The sequence below is a fragment of the Acanthopagrus latus genome, chromosome 16, assembly GCF_904848185.1.
Source record: "Acanthopagrus latus isolate v.2019 chromosome 16, fAcaLat1.1, whole genome shotgun sequence".
Classification (NCBI taxonomy): Eukaryota; Metazoa; Chordata; class Actinopteri; order Spariformes; family Sparidae; genus Acanthopagrus; species Acanthopagrus latus.
The window spans coordinates 6,933,810-6,949,054 of NC_051054.1; the positions used below are offsets into that span (position 1 = coordinate 6,933,810).

Genomic DNA, 15,245 nt, shown 5'->3' on the forward strand with positions numbered 1-15,245 from the left:
GTCTAACAGTCGATCTCCTCTCCACCGTTCCAGGGTTTCAGCATGCCCATGTTCTGATCTGGGAAAGAGGCAACGATCCTGAGATCAGGGTCCTCATCAGGAGTAATCACAATGGGGAGGGACGTCTTAACCCACATAACCTGCCAATCAAACTCTTAAGAAGAAGAAAAAAAACATTGTTGAAGTACTTTTCTCTTTCTATAAGACATGATGGAAGGATGTTTGTCAAGTGGATCTACTGATGGATCCCGCATCGGCCGGATCTCACCTGGAAGTGTGAAGCGCGGACTGGCTCTGTCCTTTCAGTTCAGACGGGCCGGAGGATTCGGAATCTCGTCCGGATTATTCGAGAGCTTTGTCTTGCTCCTAATCTTCCTCCTCCTCCTCTTCCTCTTTCCAGCCTGTCGGTTTAGCTCTTGTTAGCGGTAGCTCTGATGGCTGCCGGCCCGATGGAGCACTCTCAGTTTTTACGGTCCCCCTGTAACACAGATGTACAGTCGTTTGGTTCGGCTTCCGATCAGCGTGAAACTCTGTACAGCCCGCCCCTCTTCCCTTCTTTTGGTGTCGCACTTCAGTCCGTCTGATTAAACCCAACATAGAGAGGTTCTCAATACTAAATGTTCTATATCTTTGCTCTTATTACCACCCACCGACCCCTCCCTTCTCTCTCTCTCTCTCTCTCTCTCTCTCTCTCTCTCTCTCTCTCTCTGTTCGCCATCTGAGTCCTTGTATGTGGTGGTGCTGGTGTGTGACGTGTGTTTGTGTGTGCGTGCGAGTGTGTGTATGTATGTGTGTAAAAGTGTTGATGGTGGTTGAGTTAGTCGCACATGCACACTGAGGTCAACAGCTATAGGAGGAAGTGATGTAACCGTCTTGTGCGTGATGTCCAAGCAAAGCGAGTGTTGAGGCCACACACACCCGCCCCCCTCAGACAGACCCCCCCCCCCCCCCAGACGGGCACTCCACTCTCTCAGATCTCTGACGTGTTCAACACACACCCTCGAATTAAAAAAAAAAGGCTTTTTTGAAGTTAAAACGTTTAAAAAAAGACAATAAACATATTTTGAATTCTGTAGCTTTAGTACTAAAGTTTTAAATCGAGTGTGTTTTTGTTTTTGTCCGATGTTTGTACAGCTTTTTTCTTGAATATGTATCTTGTTTGTTGCCAAATTGTGGCCTACATACTTAAAGTATATTCCAGCCCCTTCCCCTACACCTGTAACTCATATCTAACGGTTACCAAGCTCAGATTGTTGCTGTGGGTTATAGCAGCTTTTTCAGCGCTGTATGGTCTGATTGTAATCGTTTCACGGTTCAGTATTATGGCAGATTATCTGTTTGGTTTGTTCCTTTTACAGGTCAGATCAAGTTACGTTTTTTAACACTTGCCTACAGTTTTAACTGATACGAGAAGATTTGTTGTTCATATCCAGTGCAGTGATGGATCTCTGACGTCTGACAGATTTGTTTGAATGTGTTTTGAATGTTTCCAGCCATATCGTCGTTCGCCCAACGTTTGTTTTATCAATCATTTACCTTTTTCCCTCGGCTGGCTTGGCAGTCCTGTAAATATCAGAGACAATTGGATCTTTTCTGCAGTGCAGTTGACATCAGTTGCCCTTAAAATGCTCTAAAAGCCTGTTTTTGTTTTTTGTTTTTTTTCTGTGAACCTAAATTCTTTTTAATAAAATAAAATCTGTAATCGATTTATGGACCAGTGTTTGTGTGTGTGTGTCTTTGTTTCATAACAATCGGTGAAGTTCAAAACAGCTGTGTTTTTGCTCGGCTTCGCCAAAGGATTTCATTGTAGAGCAGAGCTGGACGGCTCATTTACGACCTGAGAAACAAAAGTCTCCAGAGAGGCTTCACTTCTCACTCATGCTGGAGTTTACAATGCCTTCACATGGTCCTCCTCGGCCGTCATGGCAATAAAGATTTAAAACCTTCCATGATTTTTATGAGCTCCTCTTCTTCTCATCCAAGTTGACTTGAATGATTATTTAGACTCTCAAATGATGGAAAATTCCACATAAATCCAGCAAACTTTCATCTGCTGGTGAGGACCATGAAAAAGGTCAAAGGCACCAGAACAGAAAACGTAAACCTTGAGTTCAGAAATACTTTGTCAAATGTTAACAGTGAACACTTCTTACAGTGATGAAAAACCTGTGGTTTCAGGGACAATTGATAACGATAACCAAATTGTATTGCAAGTATCCTGAGCCTGAACTTTTCATGGCTTCCTCAAATTTTATCCTCTATTTAACTATATCTTCACAAACTTCTAGGGTTTGTGGGAACTCTGATTCTCACAAAACAGTGAGGCGATAACACTGATATGACTTGACTATTGGGGTGGCTGTAACTCAGGAGGCAGAGCAGGTCATCTAGTAATTTGAATGTCACTGGTTCGAATTCCGTTTCCCCCCCAGCTGCATGTCGATGTGTCCTTGAGCAGGAAACACACACAAAAAGCAGCAACTTTAAATCATCTGATTTTATTCTCAAAACCAATACTACTATCATACATCATATATATTTGTCATGTCTTTTGAAAACATTATTGCATCAGGTAAAAGAAAGAAAACACACACAGTACTGAGTCCATGATTTATTTTACAAATGGCAGAGCAGAGGCTGCCGGAGAGAGAAGGCACAGTTCCAGGCTGTAGGTTGACTTTTTCTTGACCGTAACGGTGGAGATTAAACACAAGGAGTGCATCTGAAAGAGCAAACTACTATACACACCACAAACCCTCAGGACTAAATACAGTACAGTAACAACTCTGGAAACACTTCACAAGGCAACAGACTACAGCAGCCATCATACTGACAGTTGCCCGTGTTTTTTCCAGTTGCATTTATGGGTGTCAAAATTCTCCAAATTTGATTTTTAGTTTGTTTAGTTTGTAATTTCTTTTTCCAGCACTGACAGCTATGCAACTGTTAGACTCTTGACATTTTTAGTTTTTCAAACTCCTCTTTACGAAGACTGGCTACATGGTGTCATATTGTTCTTTTGGAATGTACCACACAAGGTCATACGGTCAAATTCAAATAACTGATTTACAATGTGACAACAGTGTTTCACCACTCAACTGCTAGAAGGGCACTTACATAACCCACATGTTTTGCAACTTGAAAAATTATCAAAGCAGTGCTCATCTGTGAAGACTTTCTTGCTGAACAAAACATAAGTTTGTCACAAAGTGAATTTTCTGCTCAGGTTGGGCTACAAAAATACATCATCCCTGCAGCACTACATTAGCGATATGTAATCTGCCCTTTCAGACACAATTTCATCTCAAAACGTCAAATCAAACCAACAGTCGTGACCAATATGGCCACCACTCACATGATGATTAGCTTAAATGTGTGTGACCACCGTAGTATACTGTTCAGGTACTGTGAAGTGGATTTTCCTATCAACATATTGCATATCATTTGGTGAAGATACACATTCTGATTTTGTTTTACAGGTCACCAACATTTCCTGTGAATCTTTTCACAGCCCGAGGTTGATGTTTTAACAGTTCATAGTTCAAGGAGGGAAAGTTTGGGGCCGGTTTGTAGAACTCACAAAATCAGGGGGTCTATCTCTATGTCCTGCTTTCAGTGGAGTGGAAGATGACGGTCATGACAACAAAAATCTGCTTGGCAGTTAAGTCATTGTCACGGGGTACCACCGCACTTCATTTGAATGTGAAGCCTTTAGTAGTGTTAACGTGGACAGTGTGGGTGTGTTTCACAGAGGAATGTTGGCGTGTTTCTTCCAGGGGTTGACCTGCTTCTTGCTGGCCAGCACCTCCAGATCTCTGCAAATCTTCTTGCGGGTTGTCGCCGGCTCAATGATGTCATCCACAAAACCTAAAAACAAACATTTGGCCGGTCAGATATAAGTGTGTAATGTGTTATGTTGTTGTATCTGGTTTGAACTGACGCAGAGACGAGTGTTCAGAGAGAGCTGTAAAAAGTGTGACATTGTTCACCTCTGACTGCAGCTGGGAAGGGGTTGGCGAATTTCTCCACGTATTCCGCCTCTGCCTCCGCCTGGTTCTCCTTTCCTCTGAAGATGATCTGCACGGCGCCCTGAGAAAGAAACGGATGATACACACTGTCAAATCAAAAAGGAACAAAAGAGGACACAAAAGAAAGAAATACAAACAGACAAACGCGTGTTTGTACCTTGGCACCCATGACAGCGACCTCAGCTGAGGGCCAGGCGTAGTTCACGTCTCCTCTCAAGTGTTTGGAGCTCATCACATCATACGCTCCTCCGTAAGCCTGGCATACACACACCATTTATTTTATCCATTTTATTCACAACAGGACATTGTAATTTCAAAGTCTAAACATTCTTATGAATTAAAAGTTCATTTCTCTTTGAGAGGGTGTAAGAAAACCAAGTTTAAAAGCTGGTAATATTTTTTCAATCTATAGAGCGACAATTTTATTTACATTTTATCTAACTGCAGTGCTCAGGTGAAGATCAGTAGGTGCTTATTAAACCCACAATTAAGGAAAGCAGCACTTTACCTGTAACCAAACACCACTTACATTAACACCTTCTGAGGATCACGTTAAGCCAGGAGAATCCCTGAGCTGAAGCTTCTCTAATAGTTTCATAACTTCACACCTCAGCAAAACTTCATCACAGACAAGTCAAACCTGTACATACAAACCTACATTATTTTTCCTTCTAAGGACTTTCAATATCATTTTGATCACACACACACCTTTCTGGTGATGATGGTTATTTTCGGGACAGTGGCCTCTGCAAACGCATACAGCAGCTTGGCTCCATGTCTGATGATGCCTCCGTACTCCTGAGCAGTACCTGATGACGACAATCACATCAGTCTTAATGAGTGTGAGTGTGCACTGTCAAGTGTGACAGTGGGAGGATTTCAGGGCAAGGAAAAATGTTTTCTTACGTGTAAAGTAATGCAGCTTTTGGCTCGTTTGATCAGGTAATTAAACAGCCATGATCCCTGCTTACTCCATATCCAAACTTGTAACTGTGTTATGTATTTATTATTACTACAAGCCTCTTATTTCCCTTCCCTAACAGAATGAGAATCATTGTTCAATATCCTAACCTAGTTAGGTTTGACCAAAAACTGGATTACTCCATGGATGTAAACAGAATAGTTTATATGCATAATTGAAGAATACCTGGCAGGAAGCCGGGCACGTCCACAAAGGTAATGATGGGAATATTGAAAGCATCACAGAAGCGTACAAAGCGAGCCCCCTTCACTGAAGAGTTGATGTCCAAGCAACCTGATAACAAGACAGAAATTAAGGACTGAACAGCAAATCTGAAAACACATCTAAGCTGATCATTAATCAAATAACATTCCCTTTGTTCCACATTTATTTTCTAATGCAGACAAGGAAGCAAAATGATCTTATTCACACAACACTGATATGTATCTCTCAATTATGTTACTTACCAGAAGCAACTTTGGGCTGGTTACCCACAATGCCTACAGTGCGTCCGTTCATGCGGGCGAACCCCACCACAATGTTTTTGGCGTAGCTGGGCATGATCTCAAAGAAGTCCCTCTCATCCACTATCTGAAGAGATGCATGAAGAAACGTTTATTACTTGCAGAAATTAAATGAGATGCGGTTACACGTGCTTTGACTGTGAGTGTGTTTGTGCACATACTGCGTGAATGATGTCCAACATGTCGTAGGCTTTAGTCGTCTCAAACGGGACGATTGTGTCCAGTGAAGGTACCAGACGATCGCTGAAAAGGGAACGAGGTATAAGACATCGAGTTGAAATAATGCAGGTACTCTCTAATGAAGAGGAAGTGATTGGCTGTTTGGTAAAGTGGAGGTCAGGGTGATTGGTTACCTGGGGTCGTGGCACTCCCTGATGGGGGCAGGATCTTGGTTGCTTAGCGGCAGGAAGTTAAAGAATTCTCGCATGTTGAGCAAGGCGTCAACGTCATTCTCAAACGCATGGTGAGCCACTCCTGACAGCAAGACATGAGACACAGTTTGAATGTTGATGAGATAAGTATTCGTGATCAGATGTTCGAGAAATATGGCTGCTGCGATGTATCTGTGATGAAATGCTGGCACAGGGAAAAAAAACAAAAGAACTTTGGCTACTACAACTGAATATTAGCATGACAACAGCATCCTCACAATGATCTAGAGAGTGAAAAAAAAATTATAAAACGCAGGAGTAAGTTTTTACAAAAAGAGCTAACCAGACACAGTGGTGTGAGTTTTGGCGCCACCAAGCTCCTCTTGAGTCACATCTTCATTGGTGACAGACTTCACAACATCAGGTCCTGTGATGAACAGGTACGATGTGTCCTATTGAACACAGACACATGCACAGTTGTCAGGGTGGGGTGAGACGGGAAACAATATTAAGCTACTCATACACTGCCTGGAACTGCACCTTTATCCTGCAGTGCTGTTCTCTCTATATAAAAAAGGTACAAAGGCGGAATGGAGGAGGTATATCAACAAAGTCCCCATACCTTAACCATGAAGGTGAAATCTGTCAGGGCAGGGGAGTAGACGGCTCCACCTGCACAGGGACCCATGATGAGGGAGATCTGAGGGACGACTCCAGAAGCCAACACATTCCTCTGGAAAGGGAAAGAGTTTTGTTTTCACTTTTTCCATTCAAAATGTCCAAAAATTATTTACATCCAGGATCTATGTACATTAATGTGAGGTGCCTATAGAAGCAGCCACTCAGCCCATACCAGGAATATATCTGCATATCCAGCCAGAGACTCTACTCCCTCCTGGATCCGAGCTCCTCCAGAGTCGTTCAGCCCAATGACCGGGGCACCAACTGACATGGCCTGGTCCATGATCTGAACACAGAATGTTTAAATGTTGTACAATCAAATAAGGTCAAAACATGAAGAAACACAACAAAATACAACAAAGAAAATAGATGTTGATATTTTGTCACTGCCTGCTTCAGACAGCTCAGTATCTCAGCTTGGTTTACCTTACATATCTTCTGTGCATGAGCTCCAGACAGGCTGCCACCAAACACGGTGAAGTCCTGAGAGAAACAAAGTGCAAGACAGAAAGAGCAGATGATACAGATGAAACCAAGATGCAGAGTACTGCCGCAATGTAGGATTCTTTCAGTATAAGTACACACTGTACCTGGCTGAATACATAAACCAGCCTGCCGTTGATCCTGCCTCGACCGGTCACGACGCTGTCACCAGGGAACTGTGGCAAAGACAAACAATGATGTGATAATAAATATTTCAAACCCGAGAGAAAGAAACAGTTTCTGATTTCCAGCGGATGAAGGATGATGTCGCAGAGTTGTAGCCGGCGTGCAACTCGTTACCTTGTTCCTATCCTGCTCCATGCCGAAGTCAGAGCAGCGATGCTCCACGAACATGTCCGACTCAACAAAGGACTCAGGGTCCAGCAGCAGCTCCACTCGCTCCCTGGCTGTCAGCTTACCCTGCAACACATACCACCGAGTTAAATGATGATGTAGTAACACTATGACATTGTACAAACTTGTCATCTAATCAGAAATGGAGCCCAAACAATATTGGATGTTTGGGGCTGACACAGATATTCAGAAGAAAAAAAAAATCTGATAGCTGTATCAGCTGGTGTCCACACTGTGTATTTTTGCAATGATCCCTTAAATTTAGTCAAACACTGTGACAAAAATATGCAATGAGGGCAGGATGCTAAAGGATAAGTTCACCAAAAAAAATAACAATCAGCCATTATCTTACCCTCATGCCGATTAAAAGTTGGGGAAAGATTTGTAGTCCACAAACATCCCAACATTGCTGTATTTTCCAAAACAACTTAAGTTGATGGTAAGAAACCAACCAAAACATAAAATTGCTCAATACGATTGTCCAGCATAATCAAATTCTCCAGAAACTCTCAGATTCCAATTTGATTTTAAAAGACATGACCTACACCCTTGAGGCGGAGTTGAGTTTGTGCACCCACTTCAGACAGGGTGCTTATCAGCTACAGTGAAGGTTTGGGCTCAAACAAAGGTGTAAATTACATTTGTCAAAATTAATTCAGGCTCTCTGGGCTTCAAGAGACTTGGATTAAGCTGGAAGAGCTGTATGGAGCCATTTCCTATTGAATGCTGCAATTGTTTTTTACGTTTTAAAACCAGTCCCCGTCTACTTCAGTTGTTTAGACAAATACTGTTCTGCTGAGAAGCACCATAAACAGTTTGTAGAATTCAAAACTACTGAGTGCATAATAAGAGAACTTTTATTTTTGGGTGAGTTAATAGTTCCTTTCAGTAGATTTTGAACCTGCAAACTACAGCTTCTACCTGAAGTAGCAGAGGATTTGTACCCTGCTCAAGGGCACTGGAAATCACGATGGATGTTTACCCACAGAGTCTAACTGTTAAAACTTAGTCTAGAGGGTTGTTTTTTTTTAAAGGTCACCTCAAAGTGTGGGAGTAATAATCAACACTCCAGCAGCAGTTTTAGACATGACTCGAGCCCTTGAGCAAGGCAGTTCACACCACTACCACTCCAGCAGTCAGTGAAAGCTTTAAGTCGGGAATAAATGCACACATGCTGCTGTACGTGCACGTTACATTTAAATTACAACAGTCAATGTTAGCTGACTTTACCCTTTTGTGCTGTGCATCTATTCTCTTCTGACCTCCTCCGACTAGCGCCGCCTTTCGCTTCTTGTCAATCCGCTCCTTAACGGACAGGTGGCCGACAGAGTACCTGCGGCAGTCCGGTAGCAGGCTCGTCTGCAGAGCCGCAGCAGCGACTGCGCCATGTTTCACCGGCGCAAAACTCCTGAAAGTTACCCTCAACCCGTTTATCAGTCCGCAGCTGTTCCGAGCCACACTGAAGGCCGCCATCATTTTTCTGCGTGCTCTCGGCTGACAGCGCACGGAAATGACACGCAGAGATTTTAGCCAATAGCGAGCGGGGGGCGAGCTCTCATGGCCAATAAAAAAGAAGGAATTTGTAGCAACGCCGGGTGGGCGGGACTTTGAAGGTATCAGGTTTCCCTTTGGTACATCGCGGCCTGTTGTCTCAAAGTCAGGAGTACCTGCTTTTTCGCCCTGAGCTTAGCCTGACAGGTAGACCGTCCTCACAGGATGGGGCCTTTTCTTTGGCGTGGTTTTTGTCAGCCTCAAACATTGGTTTAAACTTGTGAAACAGCATACCAGTTTGATCGGTGGAGCTGACTGGAGACCCAAGTTCTGCACTGCTTGAGTAGCTCAAGGACTGCCTGACTAGTATAACGCAGGGGAAAATACCCAATCTAAAAATACTATAGTTTTTAATGACATTTAAATATTTAAATATTTTTACTCACCTCTGCATTCATGAATGAAGTGTGGTACAGCTTTGCTGTTTTTGGTGTTATTTTGTAGTATTTTGATAATATTATCTTTATGCACTGTTGTGTACGTTTCGTACACTACGGTAACCAGGGTAACTAACTGAAATCTCGCGTGATGATCATGCCTGTCGAGAGGGGTTGATGCGAGGAAAACTGGAAAATCAAATGATTGATGCATTTGTAAAACGGATAGTTAGCTATGTTCCGGTCGCTGCTCGCCAACCATTGTTGTAAAACGTATCCATATCGCAGGATTACAATTTACAGCTTGCATTTCCCTCTTTTGCTTTAGGTATAAGGCGGCCCGAGGGTTAGTGATACCGTTGAATTTTTCGCTAGCTAACTTTGCTAGCCATGCTAAAGCTAGCTGGTTAGCTTTGTTTACATCAAGTGCGCGCCTGGGATCTGATGGCTACTTGCTAACCAAAAGAACTCGCGATCTAAGGACAAGCTCTTCCCTCTGTTAGACACCGACAAGGAGACACTGTTGGATAGTCAACGGGTTCAATGGCCAACTTCGACCATCTCTCGTGTGAAACATTTGGTTGATGTCGTAAGCTAACGCTAGCTGTATAATGCTAACCTTTTGATCATGGGTCGTGTGATCATTTGATTCACCCTCGGCCCCTATTCATCGCTAGGGAGAATGTGAGTAATTAAAACCCATGGTGTAGTCGGTCCGAATTCAGAGAAACTCAAATTTGATCCGAAGGATCTCGGTGGGGAATTGGAGAGGCTACCAACCGGTGATGCTAACTTTAGCTAGCCGCCTGCCGAGCTAACGTTGTGCGCGTTTAGTGATAACCGATTCAGCATGTTCGTTGTCTCTTATTGTGTCGATTACTTATTCATATGCTTGCATTGACACACTGGAGTGGCTGATTGTTGCTGCACCAGGTCAGTTTTATATTTCTTCCATCCACCCTGAGACTTGGCTATCTCTAGCACCGTCGCAGCGGCTGGATTTATTTTTTTCCCGGGCCGTGTTTCCCTGAGTCTGCGGAGTACACCGCTATGAACCCCGTTAATGCAACAACTCTGTACGTGTCCGCCAGCCGGGCCGTGCTGCAGTGTGACCCGAGGCAGCCTCACACCTTCTCAGACATGTACACCCTACTGCCCTTCTTCCGACAGTCCCTCGCATGCCTCGTCTGTGGTAAGCAACCTGATTTATGAGTTTATAATAGCAATGCAACGATGCTTCACAACACCAAGCTGATGCTAGCTTATCAGTGTTTTCTTGCTGCAAAATTGGTTTCACTTCACTCAAATGAATGGGTGTTTCATAACCTTATCATTCATATTGACTCAAGTGTTCGTGGGTGTGCAGCAACTGACACGACTTGTGCGCACCGCCACCACGGTGTCCCCGGCAACTGAGGCCGAGCCCCAGTCATCTGTCCTCCTGTCAAGACAGATGACTCCTTTGTTGTTGTGTCTGCTGCAGGGCCATGTGTTCCCTATTCATGCTTTATTTACTCAGCTCTGCATAGCTTGTGGAATATCAACAGCGGCACAGCTGACATTTAGACGTGGGGAAGATTGACAGAGTGATCTGTGACAATATCTCAGATTTCTGTTTGTCTGTTTGTGTGATTTTTTTTTTTTTGGCTCGGTCATTTGTGCTCTCATGCCACATTCAACCAAAAAATGCGGGTTTGGGGGATGTAAACAGTAAAAAAAAATAAGTAACGTTAACATTTGATCACACATAGGAGCCTTTTATGGTTATTTGACAGATAAGTTCAGAAGAAAAGTCCCAAATGACAACCATCTAAGGTGCCGAAACAGTTAAAATCCCATCACTGATTATGATGTGGCATTGATTTTCCTGTTCTGCTTGAAATGCATCACTTGGTACTGAGCAGTTAGTTGATGAATTGATTAGTTTCCTGACAGAAGCAATCTTGGATATTGATTTGGTCATTTAACCCCCAACAAAAAAAAACAAGCTGTTAATTGAGAAAATAATTGGCCGATTTGTCCAGATGTTTTTGTAAACTGTTTCCAGAGGCATGATGATGAATGTAAATGTGTAAGTGCAACATGGATTAACAGCTTCCTCCTGTTTTTGTTTCAGGTAAACTCCTCCAGGACCCTATTTCCCCAACACACCCAGAGTGTCAGCATTACGTCTGCTTGGGCTGTAAAGGCCAGAAGATGCAGATCAGGCCATCGTGCAGCCGCTGTAAGGACTATTCCTGCTTCCAGGAGAACAAACAGCTCTCTCTGCTAGTGCAGTGCTACAGGAAGCTCTGCCTCTATGTAACTAATTCGCCGTTGCTGCAGTCAATCAGCAGCCATGTAGGAGGCTCTCCGGAGATTATGGACTTGCTAGAGGAGGTGCTGATGTCTCACGAAGAGGAGATGGAGGCAGATGACCCAAGCCTAGCACTAGAAGATGTGAATCCCTCTGCCCCAGAGTCCCGTACCCCCACAGAGGCGCCACCTGCTCCTGCAGAGCTCTCAGCTATACCGCAAAGCTCCTCTTCTAACCCTCCCTGTTCCAATGGACCGCAGGAATGCAATGGAGAAGTGCTGGAGGAACTGGATCCCTCGTCTCCTGAGCTGGAAGTATGTGAGTTGGTAGAGGAGCAGCCACAGGCAGGCCTGTCTGTGTCCAATACTGGTTGTGGTGGTCTTGAACTGAGTCTGACCACTGGACCTTTAGCCCCAACTCCAGGCACTGTGTGCTCACTCAGGGATGGGGAATCTAGCAGCAGGGAGCTGGAGGAGGGGGAGGTGTTGCTTCTCAGTGTGGAGGAGGTGTTACAGACTTTAGATCCCCTTCAACCTGGCCGAGATTCTCCTCATATACAGCCAGAAAGAACTCACACACACATAACAGACAGAACACATGCTCAGATGTACATACAGCTAGACGCAGCCCACAACTACACACAGAATCGAACAGACAGGACTAACACAGTTGTAGGCCATGGTGCCCACATAAACACATCTTCCTTCGATCCTCCTCCAACCTCAAAGCCCCCACCAGTCCGCCTTAAACGTAAACGATCTCGTTCAGAGAGCGATAGGGAAAAGGTAAATCCCCTTCCTATCGCCACCATCCTGCAGGGCTCCTCCACTCAGCTACACACTCCAAACCCCTCTCAGACACTGCCCACACAACCACCCCCACCCTCCTTGACTGTACCAGCACACACATACTCATCCCTTCCAAACGGGGCGCCTCCCAAGCCCAGTCGCCCTGCGCCCAACCACAATAAAGGTGCCAGGAAGCATGTCGATGGGGGCCCTAAGAAGCCCCATGCGAAGGCCCGCAGCAGTGGAGGCTCCAAGACCAAGGACGGAAGCAAAGACCAGCGGTTGATGTCAGGCTGCCTCATGCCCCCAGCGCCTGTGCGGCCTCCTTATAAGAAGCCAGTGGAGAAAAAGGGCTGCAAGTGTGGCAGGGCTACCCAAAATCCATCTGTGCTGACCTGCAGGGGGCAGCGCTGTCCCTGCTACTCAAACCGCAAGGTTAGACTATGTTTTATCATTTTTGGTGGTCAGATCTTTGTTGATTTCACTGACCACATTCTAAATTATTCCTATTTAATCAGCACTTCAAATGTGTAATACGGTCATTATTATTGTAATGATTTTTTTTATTACATTTGTTAAAAATCTACCAAAGAAATATATTTTTAAAGGGAACATCTGTCTTATTTCCTGGTTCTACAAATAACGTGTTATGTTATTTAGGGTGTTGCAGCAGGAATAACTTTGCAGCATTCCTGTGACACTGGTGTGACGTAACTGCTAATGATCCATGTCTATCTTTTTGCCATGATTCTCAGGCATGCTTGGATTGTATCTGTCGAGGCTGCCAGAACTCATACATGGCCAACGGTGAGAAGAAGCTAGAGGCCTTCGCTGTGCCCGAGAAAGCCTTGGAACAGACGCGGCTCACGCTTGGCATCAACCTCACCAGCATCACGGCGGCCGCGGCGCTCCGCAACCCGGCGACCACCAGCATCCGCGCAAACACCCTCCTCAATGTCGCCACAGCTACGGGGACCCCTGTGACCACGGCCTTCCTGTCCCCCAGCCCCCCGCAAGATCCCAACTACGAGGACAGCCTCGAGCTGCTGATTGGATGAGAGGCTGGGACTCCAAAAAAAAACAATAAACAGACAGCTCGGTGCTGATTGAATGTGATGGCTGATCATTGTGTCCGTCAGACAACCTGTGCCTCCCCCCCCTCCAGATGGGGAGGCAGTCTAAGGCAGCTATGGGTCTTGTCCTGTCCTGTAACCTGCTCTTCTTCTGTGTTGGAAAATGCTGAGTAGTAAGACTAGCATGGGTGTGCCAAAGCCTCCTGTATTGTGCCTGTGTGCCGGTGTGTTCTGTTGCCTGCCTGTAGTTAAACACTTATACTCGGTTCCAAGGCTGTTCTGTATTCCAGAGGTGCTTTTTGTTAATAGACCACAGACATACTGTAAGAGGCAATAGGAACCCATCCCAGGTTTTGTGTTTGTTACTGTGTGCGCACAATTATAGATTTGTGCATACGTGTGATTTTTTTTTTTTTTTTTTTTTGGAGCATCATAGTAACAAAGAAACGGCATCACTATATCTCGGTCACCTGTCACAGCATTTTCCATGTTTGAGTATTACTCCATGTATGTTTAAGAAATGCATAATTGGTATTAGGACGGCCCTTACTAACCCCTTAACCCTGTATGTGTTCACACTTTAATTGTGAAGTATGACTAATCTGTGGAGAAGTTCTGTCTCACGCAAGACTGTATGCCTTTTCTATGTCGTTAACTCTCTCAATCCAAGTACTGTCGACTGATAACAAATTTGTCTTAATGAACTTGACTGATGCAGGCATTTGTACTGTACAGGCAGCAAGATAATGTCAAAGCACTTGGCTGGCTCCACGGTTTCTCTGTGTGTGTGCGTATATGAGTGTGTGTGCGTGTGTGCGCGCTCGCCTGCTGAGATTTACTGTAATGTCAGTGGGGAGGCGGATGGTGGGTTGTAAGCACTTAGACTGATTGATTGGCCAAATTACAAGTAAAACCATTCTTGGTTACCATAGCAATAGGAGCACCAACAAGGAGCCTCCCAGCTCTCGTGCGCACACGCAGTTGTTTACAGCATTGCCATGTATTTAGGCTATAACCGACTGTCCTCTAAAATATTACAAGGTAATGTTTTTGAGCGTGGGATTGTACATGACCGTGTGCGTGTGTTTGGGTAAACTGAAGCCATAGGTTGTCATTAACAAAGACAAAATATCCTCTGTTGTGTGCATTTCTTCCCCCGTTGTAGTGTCCCAGACTGATTAGGAGACCAACTCAGAGACTATTTTTGATACCAAGCGTTCGAGATTTGGTACCACTGTCTTTTTTTTTTTTTTTTTGTGTTGCCATTGTGTGTGTGTTTTGGTTAAAGCACCTTGAAAAGCTCTCCTATAAACTCAAGAGGCCGTGTATCGTCTGTGTTCACGTTTACCGTCTCAGCTGTAACTACAACATGTTTGTCAGTCCAGTCATGGTGACCAAAAAAAACAAGAGACCTAAGGACAGAGAGAGAGAGAGAGAGAGAGAGGACTCGGCAGACCAAACAAAAACACCTTGGTTCTTTACTCGTAGACCAGAAAGTAGCAGGTGGATCACAGTGAGATCAGTATATATGATCTTATCTTCCTGCGCGCGTGTGTATGTTTAAAAAAAATGTATTTCTGTTGGGCATTACTTGAACCCTGATTAGTTTTTTGGTATTGTTTTTTTGTTTTTTGTTTTTTTTATGTATAAACTCTTGTTTGAGGAGTGACTCTTATTATTGCTGAAACATTCACTGCCATAATATGGAAAACATGTAATACAACATGAATTAAATGATAGTTTTTTACTTTTTCAGTT

The 15,245-nt window shown here is 44.2% G+C and overlaps 3 protein-coding genes across 4 annotated transcripts in view; 2 read left to right on the forward strand and 1 right to left on the reverse strand.

The window, feature by feature from the left end:
- Positions 1-1,714, forward strand: part of stag1a (stromal antigen 1a) — a 40,292-nt gene extending 38,578 nt beyond the window's left edge. Inside the window, exon 32 of the mRNA XM_037072121.1 lies at positions 34-1,714. Within this exon, the coding sequence (XP_036928016.1) occupies positions 34-57 (24 nt within the window). The 3' untranslated portion in view covers positions 58-1,714. The remainder of the gene's footprint in view (positions 1-33) is intronic.
- An 882-nt stretch (positions 1,715-2,596) lies between these two features.
- On the reverse strand, positions 2,597-9,454 carry pccb (propionyl-CoA carboxylase subunit beta). Of its 2 annotated transcripts, none has more exons than XM_037071113.1 (15): positions 9,340-9,454; positions 7,349-7,468; positions 7,156-7,224; positions 6,992-7,048; positions 6,738-6,851; positions 6,507-6,617; positions 6,228-6,336; positions 5,867-5,987; positions 5,675-5,756; positions 5,457-5,580; positions 5,176-5,283; positions 4,737-4,837; positions 4,186-4,284; positions 3,990-4,089; positions 2,597-3,867 (listed from the first exon to the last, which is right to left on the reverse strand). In XM_037071113.1, the coding sequence occupies exons 1-15, from the start codon at positions 9,349-9,351 to the stop codon at positions 3,746-3,748; spliced, it is 1,449 nt and encodes a 482-aa protein (XP_036927008.1). In that variant the 5' UTR covers positions 9,352-9,454; the 3' UTR covers positions 2,597-3,745. The 2 variants fall into 2 exon arrangements, with proteins under 2 accessions (XP_036927008.1, XP_036927007.1); XM_037071112.1 differs by lacking the exon at positions 9,340-9,454 and adding an exon at positions 8,633-8,982.
- An 888-nt stretch (positions 9,455-10,342) lies between these two features.
- Positions 10,343-15,242, forward strand: msl2a (MSL complex subunit 2a). Its single transcript, XM_037071111.1, has 3 exons — positions 10,343-10,522; positions 11,447-12,849; positions 13,170-15,242. The coding sequence occupies exons 1-3, from the start codon at positions 10,381-10,383 to the stop codon at positions 13,470-13,472; spliced, it is 1,848 nt and encodes a 615-aa protein (XP_036927006.1). The 5' UTR covers positions 10,343-10,380; the 3' UTR covers positions 13,473-15,242.
- The last annotated feature ends 3 nt before the right edge of the window (positions 15,243-15,245 follow it).

Excerpts from the sequence above, each read along its gene's own strand:
- pccb (XM_037071112.1), bottom strand. The coding sequence starts at position 8,878 with ATGATGGCGGCCTTCAGTGTGGCTCGGAACAGCTGCGGACTGATAAAC. Across the intron at positions 6,337-6,506 it reads ATTTCACCTTCATGGTTAAG|GACACATCGTACCTGTTCAT; the intron begins GTATGGGGACTT and ends TGTGTTCAATAG. Across the intron at positions 3,868-3,989 it reads CTTCCCAGCTGCAGTCAGAG|GTTTTGTGGATGACATCATT; the intron begins GTGAACAATGTC and ends GTTTGTTTTTAG.
- msl2a (XM_037071111.1), top strand. The coding sequence starts at position 10,381 with ATGAACCCCGTTAATGCAACAACTCTGTACGTGTCCGCCAGCCGGGCC. Across the intron at positions 10,523-11,446 it reads CCTCGCATGCCTCGTCTGTG|GTAAACTCCTCCAGGACCCT; the intron begins GTAAGCAACCTG and ends TTTTTGTTTCAG. Across the intron at positions 12,850-13,169 it reads CCTGCTACTCAAACCGCAAG|GCATGCTTGGATTGTATCTG; the intron begins GTTAGACTATGT and ends CATGATTCTCAG.